This window comes from Mastigoproctus giganteus, chromosome 3 (assembly GCF_048544385.1).
Source record: "Mastigoproctus giganteus isolate SK-2022 chromosome 3, ASM4854438v1, whole genome shotgun sequence".
NCBI classification, from domain to species: domain Eukaryota; kingdom Metazoa; phylum Arthropoda; class Arachnida; order Uropygi; family Thelyphonidae; genus Mastigoproctus; species Mastigoproctus giganteus.
The window spans coordinates 251,053,229-251,072,259 of record NC_143577.1 but is presented as its reverse complement, the minus strand read 5'-3'; the positions used below and the strand labels follow the sequence as shown (position 1 = coordinate 251,072,259).

Sequence of the window (19,031 nt, the reverse complement as noted above, 5' to 3'; positions counted from 1 at the left end):
CTAATGGAACAACTTAAGAGAGAGTTAAGCCTCCCAAAAACTTAATGGATTTCATAAATATCCATAATCTCAATTCTAATCCCAACAATGGCCTCTAACCTCAGCATTTTGGAGATCAATAATGATTTCAAGCCATTTCAAAATTCCAGTAACAAAATTATGATATTGCACTAGGTAATGAGTCTCTTAGCATTAGTAGAGGCATTTGATGCAAGAAAGCAAGCTTATGCAGCATCAGCCAAAAAAAAAAAAAAAAAACCACTCCCACTTCACCCCTCTGTTCGTTCAAAATACCTGTCCAGCTGAGCCTTAAACTTATTTAGGCTATCAACTTCCACGACAAGGGATGGAAGTCTGTTCCACCAACCAACCACTTGCTGGCTAAAGGCAAATTTCCGCACGTCTATCCTACATCTGTCTTTCCCCATCTAGAGCACCATTAGATATAAACAATACAAGCAAAAGATACAAGTTTATATTGATAGGTCTTTAATTAATTATTAATTAATAGGTCCGTTTAAAAAAATTGTGAAGATGGATGCGTAAATTATACAAAATGCCATAACTAATAGGAGAAGGATAGCAGAGCAAATATAAAATTCAAATCTGATGTTAGCTAAAAGTAATTTTAAAATTTATATACATATTCTCCTTAAATTATATATATGTATTCTCATTAAATTTATTCTAAATTACATCATTCACTTATTTTTACATCCAATTTGCACTATAAACACTTACTTTTATTTTTCTATTTTAATTTTATCACTATACTTAAATCACCTTAATTTATTTTGTTATAAAACATACACTGCATTGGGGGACTACCATGTCCATATTTTGTTCTACCCCTTTTTTGACCTATAATCAAAATTACCCACCATATCTGATGCTGGCTATAACTTCTTATTTTAATTTAATCATTTTTACTTAAATTTTGCTTTACAGTTACCTTCTCTCTAATTGCTTTTTTTAATTCTGCCTATAATTTTTCTTAATTCATTACAACCTATTGAATTTTTACATTCTTTCTCTTTTTCATGCCTACAATACTTCCTTTTTCTGCTATCCTCCAATTAGCTATTTAGATATGGCATTTTAGTGTAATTTATGCATCCATCTTCATTTTTTTTTAACAGACCTATTAATTCCACCTTTTTTTGAGGCTGAGTAACTAAAGCATTGAACAATATAATATATATTTATTTATAGGCTACAGATGCTTACAACTTCTATACAACAGGTCAGACCAAAATTCAACAAGGTTATCTCAAAGAAGGATATGAACTCATCACTGAAGCCCTTAATTTGCTTAACAATGTTTATGGGGCAATGCATCCTGAAATAGCTCAATGTCTACGAATGTTAGCTAGACTTAATTACATTATGGGAGACCATGCAGAGGTAAGTCTTTCTACTTTTTTTTTTTTTTTTTAGTTCTAAATATTTTTCTATTTTTTATGCCCTATTTTACAATTTGCTCTGTTAATAACTCACATAAATAGTAGATTGCCAATTGAACAACAAACAAAATACAAATTAAGTAAATATACTTGGTGCTTTATTACAAGATAGGGTCAATGTTCTGGGAACTGAATTTATGATTTAACTTCATTTCTAATAAGAAACTTATTTCATTTTATAACATGGAAATTTTCCCCTCAATATGTGGCATTTCAGTTGCGGCTGCCCCAATTATCCAAATAGTTAAAACGTAAATAGTTAAAAATACAATGTACAACCTCCCCCCCCCTTTACAATTGGTTCACTGTACAATCAAATCACGTTATGACCAACTCACCATGGTAAAGTACCGTTCACTATACTATGTGTAGTATGCGCCGGTCATTGTGATCATGTTTGTGAATTGAATTTTCATTCTGTTAAACAGCGATTCTAATTAGCAAAAATAGGAGGAATATTATCCACAGGCTATAAAAACAAAGATGTATTAAGCACAAATTTACCCTTTATTACCTTACCAATTAAAAAACTAAATGATACATGCAAGTGAGAACGGAGTAACGAGTTAGAAAGCTTTAAAAATAGGAATGAGGAGAAGATCTGAAAATTCATTTTTTTATATGATTGAAGATTCCATGGAAGTGTAAACACATTTCACCATAATAACCCACAGAATTCCAGCTGTCGGTGTCATCGCAAATTCAGTAAGATTGAGTTTACTGTCCGTTTATGATAGATTTCACTAACAGAAAAGCCCAATAAACAGTTGACTGCTAATTGTTTTATGGTTGTGACCTCCAGAATTTCGACTGAACCACATGGTACCATCGGAGACAATCATAGGGTAATCTCCAGTGCTGCGGTCGTCTGCCCCGATTAAAAGGCATGCTGTCCTAATTAAGCGAAGTAAACCCTGGCTGTTTTCTCAATTGGGTTCAGTTTTTTAATATTTGCCCCAAATAAATGGCTGCCCCCATTAACTAGTGGCCCAAATAACTGGGAACCCACTGTAGTACCACATTTCATCATTCCACATACATTTCATATAGCGAGATACACTCCCAGACAGGATCTCAGTATATAGAGGTTGATTCTAAATTATTGTCGGGGCTTTTGTGGCCTAGAATTTTCTAACTGGAAACAACAAAATAAAACTGCTGACGGAATATGAAAGTGTAACTCAATTTTACCTATAGAATCAATACTGCAGAATGCTATACTTCAATGTGCACACCTTTCGTGGCACATAAGATGTCTAAGCGATATTCAATTTCCCTCCAGGTGTTCTCCAGCATTTGCGATGTAACTTTCAATCAAAGCAATGATTGAGCTTCACTTCATCGAGGCAGGTCACAGTGGTCTTGAAGTCTGTCCTTCACATATCCCCACAGGAAGAAATCAAGTGCCGTAAGATCGGGTGAGTGCAGAGGCCATGGATCGGTCCACCACTCCCAACCCAGTGCCCAGGAAAATGCATGTCAAGAAAATCTCTGACAATAAGAGCCCAATGTGGCTGTGCACTATCTTGCTGGAACATCACATTTGGCTGATGATTTTCCAACTGGGGTAACCCATACAGCTGTTGCATGTCCAGATAGGTCACCGCTGTCACTGTTTCCTTTTTCTGTAAAGGAAAAGGACCCCAAAACTTCCGAACATGACAAAGCACACCAGATATTGACCTTTGGACTATCCCTTTTGAATTCTCGAATGGCGTGAGGGTTTTCTGATCCCCATATTCCGCAGTTATAACGATCTCCATCCCTGATACGTAAAACATTGCTTCATCACTAAATCTCCATCTCCAAAGGCAATTTTCATCAGCTTCGATGTTTGACAAAATATCTTGGGCAAATTGGAAACAGCAGGATTATTGTTCGGCTTTAAAGCCTGCATAGTCTGCAATTTGTAGGTATGGAGGTTAAGGCAGTTATGAACAACTCTCCAAACAGTCGTTTGTGGTGTACCTAACTGCAATTAGAAGCTCATGTAATTGATTTTTTGTAGGCTTCGAGAAAATGCTTCGTGGATTTGATCAACATCTTCCTGTGAAGTGCTCTGTCTTCCCACTCCTTTATGGTGCAAAACACTACCAGTCTCTTGAAATTGCTTTAACCAACATCGGATAGCATTATCTGAAGGTCGATCTTTTCCATACTGAGTTCTGTAGCAACGTTGCATTGTGATAACAGACTTTTGGTTTTGAAAAACCAAAGTATGCACATTGCCTTCTCTTGAACAGTTTCCATTTTGTAGTTTGTTTCCAGTTTGAAAATTATAAGCCATGGAAACCCTGAAAATAATTTAGAATCACCCTGTATATCTTTCTATAATATCACATAAACACAAACAGCATACAATTGACAGGACTTGAAGATAATAAAATAAAAATGATCCAAAATATGGAATTTCAGAAGAATTTTCATCCTTTCATTATATTTTGAAATATAACTGAGTTAGTTTGTTTAAATGGTGAAAGCATATCATACTTTTTGATTCTGAAATGTAATTTTCTCAATTTTCAGGCAATGGCTTATCAACAGAAAGCAGTACTAATGAGTGAAAGGGTTAATGGGATTGATCATCCATGCACTATAACAGAATATGTGAGTACCAAAATTTTTTTTTTTTCTAATGAAAAATTGGGAAAAAAATTCCATTTTGTGCGCACACACACACACACACATGTGCGTGCACGATAACTCCTACCCTGTACAATTAGCCTTTCAGTCTTTCCTGATTGGACCTGATGAGAGTATTGAAATCTAGCAATGTCACCTGTTATTAAGTAGTTGTATTGTGTGAGAGCTTAAATTACTGTAATACTTTATACAAAGTAAAATTCACTAATAAAGGTTATTATTCATGTCATATTAATTCAAAGTAAGGCCAATTTTTTCCTGTTATGATACTCTAATTCCTGCAAAATATTATCCACACTGTTTTAACCATACAAGTTACTGCTCAGTTTACAGCTTATGTTCTGTTATTTCCAACATACAATTAATCCATTACTTATTAAATAAGTAATGGATTAAAAGGAGTATAGTTAATAAATTTGAGCTTGAAGTGCTAGTCAAGACATCAAAGGCAGATATTGTTGTGGTATCAGAGACGTAGCGTCACACAGACATAAGCAGTGGCGAATTGGAATTTAGGAAGTACAATGTGTACAGAAAGGATAGACAAGACAGGAAGGGAGGAGGGGTTATGTTTAAGAAACACTTAAAATCTAAGGAAGTGCATCCAATTGATGTTGGTGGACAATGCAATGTTGAGTCTGTTTGGTGAGACATAAGCACTGGGAAAGGAAAAATGAGAGTAGATGTGTCTTATAGGCCTAATGAATCTGCTGAGTATAATGAGCAATTGTTCAGAGAAATAGTGGGCCGGTAAATCAGTGGAATTTGTGGGTTGGTCACTCACACACTAGCAAGGCTTTTGTGGATTTATTGGATGATTATTTTCTACAGCAGCATGTTCGGGGGGGCCAACTAGACGGAGTAATACTCTTGATCTGATTATCAGTAGTGAATCTTCGTGCATTAAGAATCTGCAGATAAAGGAACCACTAGGTGGCAGTGATCACAGTGTGCAGAAGTGGGATTTACTCAAAGAGGTAACTACCATCAGGGGTAAAGGGAAGGGTTTTTGCTTCGTAAATGTGACTAGGGTAATCTGAGCCAGTATTTAAATTCTATACGGTGGAACCAACTGATGTTATCAGCAGCAAATTCAAAATGGGAAGCATTCAAAGAAATAATCTTGAAAGCTACTAGGCATTTCATACCAACTAAGAAATATTGTCCAAGATTTCGAGCTAAATAGATGTCGAATGAACTAATTAGGCATGTAGCAGAGAAGAAAAATGCATGGAGATATATAACAGGTGACCCAGAAGCCTATAATAGATATAAGCTGGTCTGTAACCAAATCACAAAGGAGGTTAGGCAGGCAAAGGCAGATTACGAGAAATCTTTGGCAAAGGATGCAAAGAAAAACAGCAGAGTTTACTTATGCAAACTCTAGAAGGAAGGGGATGAATCAGATTGGTCCACTTGATATCGATGATTCAACTGTTGATGATCCTGCTCAGGTAGCTAACAAACTGAATGAATATTTTGCATCTACATTCACACATGAGGAGTTATTCAGGGAGGGGGAATGCCAGAGGTGTATTAAACTCTGGCAGTAAGCTAGATAATGTTGTAATAACTGAGAGTAAAGTGGAGGAGAAATTGTTGAAGATAAACATAAGAAAAGCACTTGGGGTGGATGGGATCTATCAGTTTTATTAAAGGAGGCAGCAAAGGAAGTAAGCAAACTCTTAGCCATAATTATGAGAGCTTCTTTGGACTCAAGGAGGTACCCATAGATGGGAGAAGTGCAAATGTGACCCCAATTCACAAAGGAGGATCAAAGGGCAACACAAGTAATTATAGACCTGTTAGTTTAACTTCTGTTACAGGAAAATTAATGGAGGCACTGGTTAAAGCAGCACTGCAGGATCATCTAGACAAGACTTCAGTTGTAGCTTGGACACAGCATGGTTTTGTTAAGGGGAAGTCTTGCAGGACCAATTTGATTGGATACTATGATTCAGTCACAAAAGAACTAGATATAGGGAATAACTGATATTATATATTTCGATCTTAGAAAGGCTTTTGATACTGTTGCACATGGAAGACTTGTGCACAAATTGAAGCAGTGTGTCATTGGAGGTTAATTGCTGCTATGGATAAAGGGATGGTTGAGGGGGAGAAGACAGTGTGTTAATCGTGGACTAATGTTATTTGTGGAGTCCCTCAGGGTTCACTGTTGTTTTCTGTATTTAAAAATGATATTGATGATGGTATATCAAGCTTAATATCCAAGTTTGCAGACGACACAAAGGTTGGCAGGGTTGTTAGGGACACTATTGACAGTATGCTGCTGCAACAGGATCTGGAAAGGTTGAGCAGATGGACTGAGAGGTGGCAAATGAAGTTTAACATTGGCAAATGTAAAGTACTACATATGGGGAAACAGTAACCCCTGAAAAATGTATCAAAACTGGTACTACACTGAAATTGTTAGAGAATGAAAAGGACCTGAGCAGTGCAGATGGGCTGCAAGAGTAGCTCATGGTGTCTTGTCAATGATATACTGGAATTTTTCTAGCAGGGATAAGGAGATGATTATCCCCTTTTATAAAGCAATGGTCAGGCCACAAGTAATTATAGAGTACTTACACAATTCTTCCTCTTGCTCAGAATAATCATCTGAGAGGGCATAAATTCAAATTGAGGAAAGACAGATGTATGATAGATGTGTGGAAATTTGCCTTTAGCCAGCTCGTAGTTGGTTGGCGGAACAGACTTCCATCCCTTGTTGTGGAAGTTGATAGCCTAAATAAATTTAAGGCTCAGCTGGACAGGTATTTGAACGAACAGAGGGGTGAAATGGGAGGTGGTTTTTTTTTTTTTTTTTTTTTTTCCTCTTTTCTGATGCTGCATAAGCTTGCTTTCTTGTATCATATGCCTCTACTAATGCTTAATATTAATGCTAAAGTTTGCAGACGATACAATGGTTGGCAGGGTTGTTAATGACACTAATGATAGTAGTAAACTGCTGCAACAGGATCTAGAAAAGTTGAGCAGATGGGCTGAGAGGTGACAACTGAAGTTTAATATTGACAAATGTAAAATACTGCACATGGGAAGCAGTAACCCCAGAGTATCATATCAACTGTGTGGTACTACACTGACAGGGGTTGAGAGTGAAAAGGACCTTGGGGTAATTGTGCAGGCAGATATGAAGTTTTCTGAGCAGTGCAGGCAGTCTGCAAGAGTAACTCATGGTGTCTTGTCAATGATATAAAGGAATTTTTCTAGGATGGATAAGGAGGTGATTATCCCCTTGTATAAGGCAATGTACAGGCTACACCTTGAATACAATCACTCCCAGGTCTTTTTCGTTTTCCACCATCCTAAGGGTAGTACCACACAGTTGGTATGTTCCTCTAGAGTTACTTCTACCCATATGCAGTACTTTGCATTTGTTAGTGTTAAACTTCAGTTGCCACTTCTCAGCACATCTGCCCAAATTTTCTAGATCCTGTTGCAGTAGACACTGTCATTAACAACCCTGCCAACCTTTGTATCATCTGCAAACTTCGACACAGCCTGATATACCTTCATCAATATCATTGATAAATATACAAAACAACAATTGCCCCAACTCTGTGGGACTCCACTAATAACATTAGTTCAAGAAGAGCGGCGTCCATTGATTACCACTTTGTCTTCACCCATTCAACCATGCTTGGTCGAGTTGGTGAACTCTACCCGCACGGGCTGGGTACCACAATTGGTGAGGTCAGCTTTTAATCTAGAAACCTCGGTGCACCTAGCTTCCTCTGACCTGGAATGGCTGCAAACTTTAGAGAGTAGGGTCGGTTCAGTGTTGTTTAGATGACAAGGGGTATGGGCTGACTTGTAGTTCGGGAAGTGCCCATTGCACATTGGTTTCCGGTATACTGAGGTTTCCAGACGAGAGCCCACTTGCCTCACCAAAACATCTAAGAAAAAGTGTCCTGTTCGCTTCCAATTCCCAACTGTGAACTGGATGAAGGGGAATAGGAGTTGAGGCACTCTAACAGTGGCGCATCCAAACATCGGGGAACGACTGAAAATATCATCCACATACTTGTGGGTTCAGGAATATGCGTTCCTCTAACTCCTCCATTGCAATGTTGGCAACGACAGCTGACAGGGGTGCCCATACCTGTACAGTGTATCTGTTTTTTAGAGAGAATCGCCGAATGTGATGACACTGCCTCTAATAAACACAGGTTAAGGGTGGCACAGAGATCTTCTGTAGATAGTGATGTTCTATGTGATAGGCTGGGGTCATTCTCTAAAAGCTGTCTGGCACATACGATGGTCTGTTGGACTGGAATGGAGGTAAATAGGGAGACAATATCAAAGGATGCTATGATCTCATTGTCAGGAACTGTAAGGTGGGGCAAAGGAACTCCTCACTGTTAGAGGCAGTGTGGACAGTATTTCCCACTAGGAGCTTTAGGAGATGGACAACGTGTTTTGATAGCTCATAGGTTGGCACATTACAACAGGAGATGGTTGGCCAGATAGGGACGCCTGGCTTATGCACCTTTGCCAGGCCATAAAATTGCGGGAGCTGGCAGCCCGTGGCATGCAACTGCCAACACATCAACCTTGAGATCTTCCCTGATTTGAACTACTCGTAAATCAACATGTTAACCTTTACCCTAGTCGTCCCAAGACCTTGATGGGTGATTCACGTACAGGTTCGTGGACATAATGATTGAGCAGGAGGGTGGAATTAAGAGCATTGTGTTGTCGGGGGCTGAGGTTGGGGTTAGCAGGCCATGCATGCTGAAGAACAGAAGCCACCCTGAACCGGATGTCATTGGCAGACTCTAGGTAGGTGGGCTAAGGATGCCTCCACTCTCATGCCATGGGAATGGAGGCATCCTTAGCCCACGCTTAGCACACAGATGCAAATCACATTGCATCATTCCCAAAGTTTTCTGTTATAAAGCTCCCTTCAACCTCACCAATTGTGGATACCCAGCCCGTGTGTTAGACAGGTGCTTACTACAAGCACAAGAGCTTGCAACTCATCTGAGGCTCTCGTCCCTCGTCAACAGTGACAGTGTACCTGCTGCTTATGGCGCCTCCGTAGCCATGTGGGCAGGAGCAGCAGTGCATAGCACACGCTTCTTGATTAGACCGGGGTTCGAGCCTGTGACAAATACGAAGGATGCGGAAAGGTCAGGGAATGACCACTGCATATCCCCGGAGCAATATGGTCTTAGTTGCTAATGCTCCTAAAAACCAAATAACAAACAAACCTACTGCTTATATTCCGTATTACCTGGGCGTCTCAGACCAGATTTCTAAGATCCTGCGTGAGTACCGCATGAAATGCATACAACTTCCTTGTAGGAGTTTATGATCTCTGGTCTTGAGAGTAAAAATGCCCATTGCCCCTCTCTTACGCGGTGGCATTGTGTATCGGATTACTTGCCACAATTGTGGCAGCTGCTATGTAAGGGAAAGCTCCAGACGTCTTCAGGCCCACCCCACAGAACATGACAGGTCCATCTGCCTGGGTGACTCTGAACACTCTGCAATCACAGAACATATTTGGTCAACTCATGACCTCGACATTAGGCATGATAGTGAGGTGATCGACCAATCTCAACACTACTATCACTGCCTATAGTTAAGTCCCTAAATATATCCAGCTGTCAAGGTTTTAAATTGCAGTAGAGGTAGAAGACTACACCCAATTTTGGAGTCAGTAGTTTTGAAACGTGACAAATGCTGGCAGCAATCCCATATGCGTGTCGCGCACCATCAACAATCGCCTGATCTGGCCTAGTGAATGACTGAACAATCTCGCGTTCATGTACGTGCTCTCTCAGTCATCTGATCATGCACAGCATATTTAGTACAATTTATTCCATGCCTAACGTTTTATGTTATGTTTGCATTTCTGTATGTATGTACCTTTCTTTCTGAGGAAGGGGTTCATCATCCTGAAAGCTACTTGTCATATTAAAACATTAAAGTTATTTAAGTTACTGCTTCCACCAACTCTGCTATATCCTCTTCTTCCATACTGTTTGCTATTTCTAGCTGAGAATTTAAAGCCAAACCAAGCTGCATCACATAGCAACTGCACGGTGTGAACTTAGCTCAGTCAAGTTTATGCCGTTCAGTTTCACCTTGTAACACATGAAGAACAGTATGCTGCTCTCGGTATGAAATGTTAAACAAAGTTTATGGTGTATCTGTACTTCCACATAGCACAGTTCTCAGGCGGGATAGAATGTTTAAAGATGGATGTGATTAGATTACAAAAATCAGCATCTATGGAACTCCATTCATTTCTGTCACCAGAGAAACCATAAACATTGCTTCTGTAATCATGAGAGAAGATCAATATTAAACAGTAAGGCAGCACAGTACTAGAAACGCCAAATGATGCAAAAAAGCAAGCTTATACAGCCTTGGCCAAAAAAAAAAAACTACACAGTTCACCCATCCATACCCTCTAAAAATTTTTCTAGTTCTTCCTTGAATTTATTAAACCCCATCTACTTCCACAATGACAGATGGAAGCTGTTCCAGTAATCATCCACCCACTAGTTGAAGGCAAACTTCTGCCCATCTATCCTGCAACTATCCTTCCTCAACTTGAATTTATGCCCCCTCATGTGTTTAGTCTCAGCAAGCAGAAGAATGCTGTTATCTTCAATTTTGCTTAATCCACTCAAGGCTTTAAACACCTCAATCAGATCTCCCTGCAAGTGCCTAGTCTCCAGATGCTGCAGTTTGCAGAACTTGAAGCTCTTAGGTAAGAGAGCTTTTTGTTGCCTTCACCAGCTCACCCTTCTGGTTACCCATCTCTGCACAAGTTCCAGCAGATCTGCATCCTTCCTAAGCAGTGTGACCTTATAGAAAGGTATAATCACCTCCTTATCCCTGCCATCTAGCAAAGCCTTCCTTAAATCCAAGTATAGCCGGACCTCTATATAACGAATTGATCGTTCCCTTGAAAAAAATTCATTAACCAGAAATTTCATTATAAAGAAATGGCCTTTTCAACAAAGAAAAATACTAAATTCAGAAATTTACTAAAAGATGGAAAATAAATCAGAAATAAGTGAAAATGAATAAATTTTCTAATATTTTAAAACAATTAATTTATTAATACATACATATTAAAAAATTACTAGTTAATGATGCACACAATGTAATAGTACACTTTTTAGAATTAGGTTGTGAAATATTTGGTTGTTTTTTGTTGTACATTGGATTCTACTCTGCACCATTCATAAAAATGTTCGAATTTGTTTTAACACTCAAATATATTTTCTGTTACGTTTTCTTCCCACTGCAGGCCTTGACACAATGTTTCAAATAATACCAACATTTCTCGTTTGGAAGGTTTAATATTGCCCTCATTTTCATTCAACTCATCGTTGATATTGTCACTAGTTCTTTGAATAGTCTCCAAAACGGAGTCACTAGCTACTATGACATTATCAACTCCCAAAAATTCTTCAAGAGCAATTTCTCCACTGATCAAACCTCTCACTTGAAGTTCTTCCCAAGATTGCTCAATTTCTTGTAGTAGTTCATACCTCTCATTGCTGTTCATTGGTGTTTTAGCAAAACCTGCTTTTGCGAAACAAATTTTAATCATTGTTTCCATCACATCTTGACTCTATACTTTTGCCAAATCTGATATGCACATCCGCAAATCTAAACAGTCTACAGTTTGGTTGGTGTCTATTCTCAGTATAATTTTTTCCCTTGTGCCTTCGGTAGTGCATTTTCAAATTATTGATAATGTATTGGTCCAGTGGTTGCAGTTTAGACAAAGTATTTGGATGGAAGAAAACAAGCTTCACACTTTCAAGTTTTGAAATTACCAAGTGAAGGTGGACAGGGCAGTTGTCGACAGTCAACTCTATTTTTCTGTTTTCTTTCATCTTTCTATCAAAATTAAAATCCACTGCTCAAAAATTTCCCTTGTTATCACAGTTTTTTTTTTTTTTTTTTTTTTTTTTTTTTTTATGTACACCCCGAACACGAGAGATATTAGAACCTATAGTACTTAGTACCGTGCTTGGGAGGAGGTTGAGAAGATGAGCATGCTCAATGCTGATGGGATTCTTCCTCTTGCTCAGAATAATCACCTGAGAGGGCATAAATTCAAATTGAGAAAAGACAGATGTAGGATAGACGTGAGGAAATTTGCCTTTAGTGGTTGGTTGGTGGAATAGACTTCCATTCCTTGTCGTGGAAGTTGATAGCCTAAATAAGTTTAAGGCTCAGCTGGACAGGTATACCGAACGAATAGAGGGGTGAAGTGGAGGTGGTTATTTTTTTATTTATTTATTTGTTTTTTTTTTTTTTTTTGGCTGATGCTGCATAAGCTTGCTTTCTTGCATCAGTTGCCTCTACTAATGCTAATGAAAGAGGATATTTGTTGACATTGGACTTAAACTTCTGTAGACTGTAATTTTCAGGAAATACATATGAAGGAAAGTTGTTCCAGAAAACGGCAGTTGAATGAATAAACGAGGAAGATGAAGAGTTGGCTCTGTGAGTTTGAAGCTGGACTGTAAATGGATGTTGGCTGGTGGCGGCACGTGTTCGGACTGTTTTGAAAGAGAGCGGGAATTATAGAGGCCAATTCAGAAGAATAGTGCCCGTGGAAGTATCTGTAGAAGAGGCATGCAGCAGAAACAGTACGCCTATGAGAGAGAACGAGTGGAGAGACTCTGTTAGAGATAAATCATTAATTAACCTAACTGCCCTCTTCTGAATGGAATCAAGAAACCTGAGAGAGGTTTTGGGGGCACCACCCCAGATGTGGGAACAATATTCGACGGCAGGGCAGATTTGCGATTTATACAGAGAGCAGCTGTTTGGAAGAAAAGTAACGCCGAGAGCGAATGAAAAAACGAAGTTTTTTAGATGCAGAGGAAGCAGTATTTGTAATGTGCTTGTGCCAAGAGAGATTAGAAGTCAGGGTACCCCAAAAGAGATATATCATTTTGCCTAGAAATCAGAGTGTCACTAAAGATAAGCATGGGAGCAGAAGAATCCTTTTTGCGAGATATAAGACAAGACTGAGTTTTAGAAGAGTTGAAATCAACTAAGTTGTCTTTGCACCACTGGAGAATTACCTGAAGATTGGCGTTTAAGGAATTGGTAGCAGATTTTCGAGAAATTGAAGCTGATTGAGTAGGACAAGGCTTCTCAAAATGGAAAGTGGAATGCAATGTGCTATCATCGGCAAAACTATGGATAGGATTTCCAGTCAATGGAAGAAGGTCATTAATATACAAGAGGAAAAGAGTGGGGGAAAGAACTGAACCTTGGGGGAACACCGGCATTAGTGGAGAAGTTAGAAGACAGAGAGCCATCTACCATCACCCTCAGTGAGCGATCAGAGAGAAAACTGGATCACCAATTACTAAAAACAGTTGGCAAACCATAAGATGGAAGCTTGTTTAGACGACCTTTATTCCAAACACGATCGAAAGCCTTTGAGATGTCAAGAGCAACTACATATGTTTCACTGAACCTTTCCATTGAATTAGTCCATAAATGTGTAACATAAGCCAGAATTTCACCAGTGGATCGACCCTGACGGAATCCATACTGGCGATCGTTGATCAGACGGAAGGTTTCTAGGTAGTTTAAGAGTTGGCGGTTAATTGATTTCTCCATTACTTTAGAAAGAGTAGAAGTAATTGCAATGGGACAATAATTGGATGGGAGGGATTTGTCACCCTTTTTAGGAACTGGTTGGATGTGAGCAAATTTCCAAGCAGAAGGAAAAACACCTTTGGAATAAGAAAGTGAAAAAAGCGGCAAAGAATAGGAGTAAGTTCAGGAGCACAGGTTTTGAGAACAAGTGGAGAAATACCATCGGGACCTGGAGCTTTCTTAGCATAAAGATTCGTCATAATCCTTCTGGCGGAAGACCACTGGAGGCATTGAATGGAGCATGTTGGGAATGGTGGGAGGTGTTTTACCAAGATCATTAATACATGAGTTGGAATAAAAATGGGATGCTAGCAGGTCAGCTTTATCCTTGGCTGAAGTGACAACAGAACCGGCGCCTCCGTAGCCAGGTGGCAAGGAGCAGCAGTGCGTAACACACGCTTCTTGATTAGACCGGGGTTCGAGCCCGTCACCACCAAATACGGAGGATGCGGAAAGGTCAGAGAATGACCACCGCATATTCCCGGAGCAATATGGCCTTAGTTGCTAATGCTCCTAAAAACCAAATAACAAACAAACAAACAGACAACAGAACCATCTGGTTTGGACAGAAATGGGAGCAGAGATGGGCAAAAGTTGCAGCCAATAGCTTTGGCAAGAGACCAGAATGCTCGGCTACCATTAGGGCAAGAAGCAAGTTTTCTACTCTTAGCCCGTTCAAACTAGTTTGGACTGATTAATAACTGCTTTACAATTGTTGCGAACTTTGGTGTAGGCAGAAAATGAATCTGAAGAATTAGAAACAAGCCAATTACGATATGCAACATTCTTCTCTTGAACAGCCTTAGCACATTTATTGGAAAACCAAGGTTTAGATAAAGGACGAGATTTTAAAGTGGAGTGTGGGATAAAGGATTCCATTACTGCAAGAATAATTTCGCTGACACGATCTGAGCAAACGTTGACATCAGAAGTTTTGAAACAGTAATCCGACCAAGGAAAAGAAGAAAAAGAAGTCTCGCAGGTCATCCCATTTTGCATTCTTGTAATGCCAAACAACGCAAGGTTGGGAATAGCCATGAGATAAAGGTTCCATTTGAGACGAGACAATCACCAAGTTGCAATCTGAAGTGCCTGAAGGACCTCTCACTTTGACCGTTTACTTAGAAGGGTTGTTTGCAAGAAAAAGATCAAGCATATTGGCTGTATGATTAGGATTGTCCCGTATTCTTGTAGGTAAATGAACAATCTGTGCAAGGTCATTAGTAATTGCAAAAGCCTCAGCATCTCGGCCAGCTGAGTCGGTGTGACTAGAATACGGAAGCCAGCTGGAGTTGTGAACATTAAAATCACCACGAAAAATTACCTCGCTGTTAGGAAAGTTGCAAAGAGAGGAAGTCAAAGAGCTCCAAGTGATTAGTGGAACTGGGAGAACTGTAGAGACAACAGATGAATTTGACACAATGAGGTAGAGAGATTTTAAGCCAGAGAAGATTCCAAATTGCCAAGTCTCTGACAGGGAATATCAGAACGGACATATGGCACAAGTACCACCTTTGAGGCGAAAGGAATCATACAGCGAATAATTTGGGCATCTGAGATGAGCAGTAGTTGAATCAACCGATAACTCAGATTCTGTGAGAAAAAGTACATGGGGTTTGGCAGACTGCAAGTGGAAATGGGCATCGTTGAGATTACAATTGAGACCACGTATATTTGCGAAATGAATTAGGAAGTGCTTTGGAGGTTTAGATCTTTTTGCAAATTAGCTTGCTCTATTAGTTTGACAATTCATGGTGTATTCAATAGTAAGAAAAAGTGGGTGGGACATGCTGTATGAAGGAATGAAATTTTTGGATATGGCGTACACATGGTAAGAATATACCCAGATCCTTGACATAATGTGTGCTCGATAATGCTCCCTGCATACACACTACTCGGACTCCCTCCAGTCACTAACTGGTACTAGCTAATCCGGAAGCCTCCTAGAGAGTTACCAGTAGGTTTGGTCCAGTGTAGTAACTAGCAGCCGGCCTGTGAACACCGTTTTAGAGCTGTACCCTCAAAATCTAAAGAATATTGGATCTCGCCACGATGTTAATCATAAACTCAAAATTCAACAATCATACTGCATGATGGAAGAGATAGGGAAGGGTTGACCGTAACTTAGCTCTAGAGACTAAACATGGGTTCCACCACTTCAAGCCTCCAATAAGAAAAGTGGTGGTATTGCACTGGTTGATGAGTCATCTACCACCTAGTACTGCCTGGTAACATAGAGGGTCAGCATTCCTCCATGTGGTGTGTGTGCCACACCTCGACCTCTGCTAACGTTGGTTCACACCTGGGTGTTCACCCACCATGTACTTGTGCATGGAGGTTATACCCAAGATTACTAACAGTCCCACCATCATGATGGTGTAAGCAGAGGATTTGGCTGACACAGACCATCCGGACTTTGCCGAAATCTAGTCCACTTGACTTGAGTGTCACCCGAATATCAGTTCCATCAGTGTTTTAGACTCCCAGGTAGCAAGTGCAGCTTGTCTGGCATATCTGAGAGAATGTCTGTGACAACCTCAGTTGTTGTCCAACTAACGATTTTACTCTGAAACATCGGGGTTGTTTATTTTTGCCTATTACCAAAAACTTCAGTTTTTCATTACCAGCCATATTTGTACAACCAAGACTAATTTTCTCCTTACTATTTTTACCATCTAACATTTATCACCTTTAAAGGTCAGTGCCTTGTTTGGAAAACATTTAAAAAATACATTTCATCAATGTTGAATATGTCTTTGTAGTTGTCCATAACTTTTTTTCAACTGTTCCTTTCTAATGAGTATAGTCTACTTCAATTGCAACTCCACTCTTTCATCAGAAATAACTTTTTTGAGTAAGCCATGCACTCATTAAATTTGTCCAACTACCCAGAGCTGGCTTGGAATGTTTTATGCCACACAAAAGATGCATATTCCTTTCTTTTATTAATGGCCTGAATATCAGCACGTTTTGGTCTCAAATCAACTTCATCCACTTAAACTGCATCTACACCTTCACTCAGGCATAATTTTGCATGCTTCTGACTCGGTCCTGTTTCCTCAAACAGTTTGAAAATCGAAACACAGAATGGTTAACACGCTACTGGCAGGAATACCAAATTAAAGCAATTTATTTTCTTTGTTTTTTAATTCACCAATCTACACTATTAAGCACTTCTAGTTTTTCACACCACACTCAAGGATTTCCTCTTAGATACTGTAAGGTTACTTGCACAGCAGCTAAAACAAAAAACTTATTTAGGAACCATTTGTGCCTACCATGTGAACGAACACACAGGTGAAATCGAGTGAAGGTGTGAATGACTCATTTCTTTGAAACAACAGGTGAATATAAGGTATGTTCTTGTCAGACGGTACCTGGGATTTCTCCCATCTCCGCATGTGTTTCGATGTATCGAGGAGAGTACACTGTCAAGCCAGAGACTTGAAAGTGTGTGGGCAGTGTCTGTGCAGTGTATGTTGTGCCCGTTGTTTATCCGGCTTATTGGCAACCAAACCCCTAGTGGGACCTGACGTTGCCCATACCCTGCCACGTGGACGCTAGCCGGGTGTATCCAGTATCACAACAAATTGCTCTGGCAGGTCCTGCCACCTAGTTTCCTGGGATTTCAGTGGCTAGGACCTATTTAAAAAAAAAAAATTTTACGTTTGACATTAATGCTTAATGGGATTGCTGTTAGGAAATCACTGGTTGGGGTTGAATGCTAAAGAGATGTGTTAAAGGGCAAATAGGTCGGGCAAAATTTTGATGTTATTAAATTTAGATATGTGAGGCTATACGCTAGATAAAAGCTAATAGTGTTAGTTGTCTTAGAGATTTACAGGAAACCGGTAGAATTTAGACGTTGATTAGAATTTGGCGGCATTGTTAAGGGTGTACTCGGTCGATTTACTGAGTGAGTGAGGGAGACTGAAGACTGGGGGAAAACAGATAGAAGAATAGGGATGATAGAGTAGGCATCCCTAAAGAGGTCAGTGGAGACGAGCCCACCAGGCGAAGTATGGGGGGGTAGGCAGGGAGGAGAGGAGACAGAGATCCGTCTCCTCCCTCCCCTGTGTGGATGGGGTTTTAAAGGGAACCAGATTAGAGTACCCAGTTCAGATCACCAATGGCACGTTGGCAGCAAAGCCGCAGAATGTCTTCGTCGGTGTCATGTCCAAGGAGTGTCGAATCTGGTATGAAGGTTAAGCTGCCCATCCTGCTCCGGGGTGGGATATGTTAGCTGGCAGTGGGGAACCCACCAGGCGAGGGGTTGGGAGAGAGACACATTTACTTCATTCATTATCTGCATTCTCACTCTATTTGCATTCTTTTTTTTATTATTTTTTTTACTTTTATTTTTTTAAATACTTTTTTCTTATTTTATAATTTTCTTTCCAAGTTTTTTTTATATATATATATATATATATATATTTTTTTTTTTTTTTTTTTTTTTCCACTCAACTCATTCATCTTTTTCTCACACACCAAGGGGGATGCAATGTGTAGTGTAAATTTAAATACTAATTAAAACTATGGTTAGTGTGTACTTAGCTGTATGGCGCCTTCTTAGCCAGGTGGGAAGGAGCAGCAGTGCGTAGCACACGCTTCTTGATTAGACCGGGGTTCGAGCTCTCACCACCAAATACGGAGGATGCAGAAGGGTCAGGGAATGACCACCGCATATCCCGGAGCAATATGGCCTTAGTTGCTAATGCTCCTAAAAACCACCAACAACTTAGCTGTAGCATTTATGGTTTGTGTTCTTTTTCTCACACGCTTGCACTTTTATTCATTCTTCTAGCTCTCGTCTCATTTATTCGACTTTCGACTCTTACTTTCTGCACTGCACTCTCTGGGCACCTCAACTTACTGTTATTCTTCAGTTGTGGTGCAGGCCTAGCCGCAAGTTTTTTTTTTTTTTTTTTTTTTGCAGGCCAGGGGAGAATGCAGTGATAGTGTTGATGTGGTTAGTAAATGTTTGTTGGTACAGTATAAAGTAATGTAAGTTATTTTTAACTTTGTATTCTTTCGGCCAATTACATTTGCTCTTCCACTCATTCCCATTCACTCTCTCTTTCCGTCATGCTAGGTCACTCTTTCACCAAAACTGCCATTTATTCCCTTCTACCATAATTCCTAGTTACTCGGTTCCCAGCCTATTCATTGTTTTTCATTCTCATTCATTCATTCTACATTGCATCCCTTTGCTACTAGCCTACTGATATTTTTCAGCGAATCTGCTTCCCT

At 39.6% G+C, this 19,031-nt stretch overlaps 1 protein-coding gene across 1 annotated transcript in view; it reads left to right on the top strand.

Annotated features, from left to right (window-relative positions):
* The window catches only part of clu (clustered mitochondria protein homolog), a 292,499-nt gene that overhangs the window by 214,921 nt on the left and 58,547 nt on the right, over positions 1–19,031 (top strand). The window contains exons 27-28 of the mRNA XM_090370384.1: positions 1,213–1,404; positions 3,990–4,070. Of these exons, the coding sequence (XP_090226510.1) occupies positions 1,213–1,404; positions 3,990–4,070 (273 nt within the window). The remainder of the gene's footprint in view (positions 1–1,212; positions 1,405–3,989; positions 4,071–19,031) is intronic.